This window comes from Choristoneura fumiferana, chromosome 26 (assembly GCF_025370935.1).
Source record: "Choristoneura fumiferana chromosome 26, NRCan_CFum_1, whole genome shotgun sequence".
Taxonomy (NCBI): Eukaryota; Metazoa; Arthropoda; class Insecta; order Lepidoptera; family Tortricidae; genus Choristoneura; species Choristoneura fumiferana.
The window spans coordinates 5991196-5996209 of NC_133497.1; the positions used below are offsets into that span (position 1 = coordinate 5991196).

The 5014-nt window shown below is 36.8% G+C and overlaps 1 protein-coding gene across 1 annotated transcript; it reads right to left on the minus strand.

The window, feature by feature from the left end:
- Positions 1-686: 686 nt before the first annotated feature.
- On the minus strand, positions 687-2277 carry LOC141443119 (uncharacterized). Its single transcript, XM_074108330.1, has 2 exons — positions 1584-2277; positions 687-1219 (listed from the first exon to the last, which is right to left on the minus strand). Exons 1-2 carry the CDS (start codon positions 2275-2277, stop codon positions 687-689), a joined length of 1227 nt encoding a protein of 408 aa, XP_073964431.1.
- Between the last annotated feature and the right edge of the window lie 2737 nt (positions 2278-5014).

Sequence of the window (5014 nt, forward strand, 5' to 3'; positions counted from 1 at the left end):
ACAAAAAGCTAAACCGTTATGTGGATACAAATGGGTGCGATGCGATATATGTATCACATGAGGAACCTTTCACAATAAAATATGAGTACACATTTGAACAGGAATACGAATCCATTGAATGTGCTTCCATTAATTTAAAGCACTTAATACAATTACTTTTCTTAATAAAACCATTTATATTTCAAGTGAGGTTTTTATAAAGGTATATTTCTGTATTTTGTATAGCACGTTTTAAACATTACTAGCGGTATATTGGTACAAGTGGCATGCTAATGTTAGCGTATAATGATGCAAGTGATAAAAACGTTTATAAATCAATAGATGAAGGTAAAAGAGCATTCTTTTATTGTTCATTGCAAGCCATATAAGTATTTCATCTAAAAATTCATATACAATATAAAAATATCGTTAGATCAGTAATCTACGCATTACGCCGTATACTGGAGCAAGTGGTAATTAGCTCAGTATACCGCACAACTACAAGATGCAAAATACGCGTATAGTAGTGTATCTGCAATTTTCTCAAAAACTATAAAAAAATTCAAATTCCATGAATACAGGTAGAAAGCAAATATTTTCTTTGGAACTAATGCAAAATTTTGAAAAGTTATATCACCAAATGAGAAAGTTACAGGTTTTTGAACCTTTGAACAGCTCTCCTGTAAATTTATGATTATGCACTTGTATCAGTATACGTAGGAGGTGTCGCCGTGTAACTCGATATTTGTATTTTGACTACAGCCAGTCCACCGTTCAATCTCTATGTCAGATAAAACAGATAAGTCTTCCTGATACCGAGTCCATTCAAGCCTTAAGTCTTCAGGTAAATCTTCATCCCAATTGAGTTTAGCCAGCCACAGCTTTTGCATGAACATCTTCGCTATAATAATTGCTGGTGCTAACCATCCCAAGGGGTCGAAGAGTGATGCAATTTGACTGAGAATAGTTCTTTTGGTTACAGGTTCTATTGATTTATGATCAATCTGCTTCTGTGTAACTTTTAGGTTGTCTTTGTCCGTTTCCCAAATGATGCCCAGTGTCTTGATGCAGTTTTTTCTATTCATATCTAGTGTAGGTGATTTTTCTCTTTTTTCAGGTTGTAGAGCGTTCATAAACTCTGGGCTGTTTGATGACCATTTTTGCAAATCAAAACCACATTTGCTCATTACTTGTTGCAGCTGTTCATGTGCCTCTATAGCTGAACTCTCGTCATCAAACCCTGAAAGTACGTCGTCCATGTAAAAGTCTCTGTCAATAATTTCAGATGCGATTGGAAAGTTTTCTTCTCTTCTTTGGCCAGTTGTTTTAAAGTTCTAATTGCTAGGAACGGCGCTGCAGCGGTCCCAACGGGACCGTCAGTAGTTTGAAATCTTGAATCTCTTCTTGTGGTTTGAATCGTATAATATTCTTTGATAATCAGTATCTTTATTTTGTACTCTAATTTGGCGATACATTTTTACAATGTCCGCCACGAAGCATACCCTATGCATTCGCCATCTCATGATGATGTCTCGCAATTCTCTTGCAAGGAATCTCTCGGATGACTGGGTGGTGTGGTAGATAAACAGCGTTACTATTCTCACTAGGTTTGTCCGCCGGTTCCATATGTTTCAAGGTAAGATATTCCTTAATAACATTGTCATAATCCTCCTTTAATTTCGTATTCTTGGCTAATTTTCGTTCCAAATGGTGTAGTCGTTTCATTGCTATTTCTCGGGATTGTTCCGGTAGAATCGGTGTATCAGATGAGAAAGGTAAGCCCACGATGAACCTTCCATCGTGATCTCTTGCTAGTGTTTTCACATAAATCTCTTCAGCTCTTACTTCCAGTGGCGTTAGAGTGTTTTTGTTATCTGTCTCCAAAGTCTCCGATTCCCAAAACCTTTGCAGCATGTTGTCTAAATTTACACTTAAATGCATGCTGACTATTTTACCATTTTTTCCAAACTCTTCAACTGGTGCTCCTCCTGATATGATCCAGCCTAAAGCAGTTTGTTGCGCTAATGGTGACCCCGGTTTGCCTTTAATTACTCCGTTCATTAAAATGTCAGTATAGACATTTACACCCAACAATAGGTCGATTTTTCCAGGGTTGTTATAAGTAGGGTCGGCCAGTGGTAAACCATGTAGTTGAAGCCAGTTTTCGTTATTCAACTTCTTGACAGGCAGGATTTCTGTAACTTGTTTAATCACATAGGCAGTGCATTTGAGTTTGTAGTTGTTATCTATTCTCGATACAATTTGTATCTCCGCCGCGTGCTTTATGGAAGTCGACATTTTACCAACACCTGTTACTTGTCCGTCTACACTTGTTTGTCTCAGTTGAAGTCTGCGAGCTGTCTCTTCTGTAATAAATGACTCTTGAGAGCATGGATCTATGAGTGCTCGAACAGTTTGTACTCCCCTAGTTGTCATGATATTTACTAGTGCTGTGGCTAGAAGAGTCGAATGGCTTTGTGAGGCAAAGTGAGACACAATGTTTATTTCTGGGCCAGATGATGTAGTTTCTTCTTCCTTCTGTTTCTCGTGGTTCTCTAATGCATTTGAGTGTGGCTTAGAAGTATGAAGAAGTGTGTGATGCTTTCTCTTACATCGCAGACATGACGTACTTTTTCTACAATATTTAACACTATGGCCAGGTCGCAGGCAGTTAAAGCAGAGTCCTCTTTCTTGAATTTCTTGTGATCTTTTTTCTGGATTCAGTTTTGCAAACTCCTTGCAGTTGAATATGAAATGACGTTCTTTACAAAACGCACATTCCTGATCTGATTCTGTATTAGTGTGCTGCGGAGTGTATGCATGAAATGTTTTTGCCTTAACTTGAGGTGGTTTTTCTCTAATAGGATGTATAGTTTGAATCTGAATCATCTCTAGTACTCGAAATCTTCCTTCTAAAAATTCTCTGAATGCTGTCCAAGTAGGCAAGTTGTCTACGGCTAATGACTTTAAACTTTCTTCCCACTGTTTGTGCGATTCTGAGTCTAATTTGTTAATCATCAAATGAATGATAATAGGATCCCAATTAGTTATATCCACATTATTGTTTTTCATGCTATTAAGGCATTCAGTTGTTGTATCTAAAAGCTCTTTGATTCCTTTAGCAGATCCAAGACTTAACTTCTTTTGACCCAACAATCTATTTAATATGGCATTAACTATAATTCTTTTATTGTTGTATCGGTGCGTTAGTGTTCCCATGCCACTTCATAATTATTATCTGAAATGCTTATATGCTTCAACAGTTGCTCAGCTTCTCCAGTGAGGCAGCTCTTCAAATAGTGCATCTTTTGCACTGGGCTCAATGAACTCTTTTCATGAATGAGAGATGTGTATAAATCCTTGAATGTCCCCCAATCATTGTAATTTCCATTGAAGAGTGGTATATTTATCTTTGGTAGCCTTACATCTTGACACTGCTGAACCAAGGATTGTGTTTCGGGGTTATTAATTAGTTGTGCACTGTTTTCTAAAAGATCCACAATATCTCCCCTAACATTAAGGTATTCTTCTTCTCCTTGATTAAATATCTCTGAACTGAAGTATTCATGTTCCGCCCTTAGCTTTTCTGTAGAGGCCTTTATAATATCTCTATGTGTTTTTTGAAATGTATCCCAATAACCATCTAAGTTTTGTAACCTTCCTTTTAAATACCCTTTTGTCAGCCTTGCTTTGGGACATTTTTTTAGATTAGCTGTGGTTTTAGCAATAAGTGACAAAGTATTTAGTTGTAATACGTATAAGTCTTCCATATTTGCAGTTAAAAAGTGTCACCCAATTGTCTTAAGTCTTTTTCACTGTTAAAACTGCTAAGTGATATTCAGCACAACTTTTCTAAGTCCTAACCACAACTAAAATATGACAAGTCTTTTTCTAAACACAATCGCTCTAAGTCCACAATTCACGATTATTCTAAGTCTCAAATATTCTTTGAAATTTTACAAGTGTTTTGAGTTAACGAATTATTCTAAGTCCACAGAGCAATTTCTTAAAATTTTACAAGTCTTTGACACATTACTTTGAACAGAGCGGCCAAATAACAAATTACGAAAGTCCATTAACGAGATAATTGAAACGATCTTACTCAGTTTTAGTCCTTAATGCAATCCAATACGGTCCACTTTTCACTGCACTAATAACGCTAACAACACTGCACTTAACGTCCGCGACCCGATCCGACTCGAATAGGACCAAATGTTCGTACCTCGATGTCCGTTGCTGGTACTGCACCACACTTCACTTACACTATAACTATCACTATTTATATATTATTAATTACTACACTGCACTGATTGTTTTTGATAGGCCAGTTATTAGCAGCAGCTGCTGGTTAAACACTGCAAAAATCAACTAGAAAACAAAACTGAAGTGAGAAAAATTACGATGGCAAACATTAATTTGCAGCCCTTTGATGGAAATAAATGGGAGTGTTTTGAGCGGTAAAGTAACTTTTTAAATTGCCAAATGATGTCCAAACTATTGTTAAAAAAATAAGTCTAAAGAGTCGTTATAGTTAGGCTTTGAACAAATAAGAAAGCGTTTGATGCAACCAACTGAATATTTACTGATAAGATAATACAGATTAAACGCGACAGAAATGAGAACGTTAATTTTTTTTTCATGTAAACTCGTATTTTAATTCCGTCTAAAGTTATGAAAAAAAGGGAATAAATTCATGAGTTTAATTCGGACCGTGCGACGTCAAGCGCGCGCACTCGAAAGTTAACCAATGAGCTTCCAGTGCGCGCGCACGGCGTAGCACGAACCAATCATGGTTACCCGTTCGCGCCTGTCATGAAACCCCGCCAATTAATGTTCATGAGTTCAGTCCGGTGAATTAATTTTTGATGAAGATGAAGTGTTTATCAGCTGTCTAAGTATAAAAAAGGTATATTATGTACAATAAATTAAATAAACTAAAATTATATTAAATCTAAAAATGGACCCTGCGGCATGGTACCAAAGATGCTGGCAGCATTTCCCGCTGGATCGCAAGACTGATGCGTTGAGCGAGGAA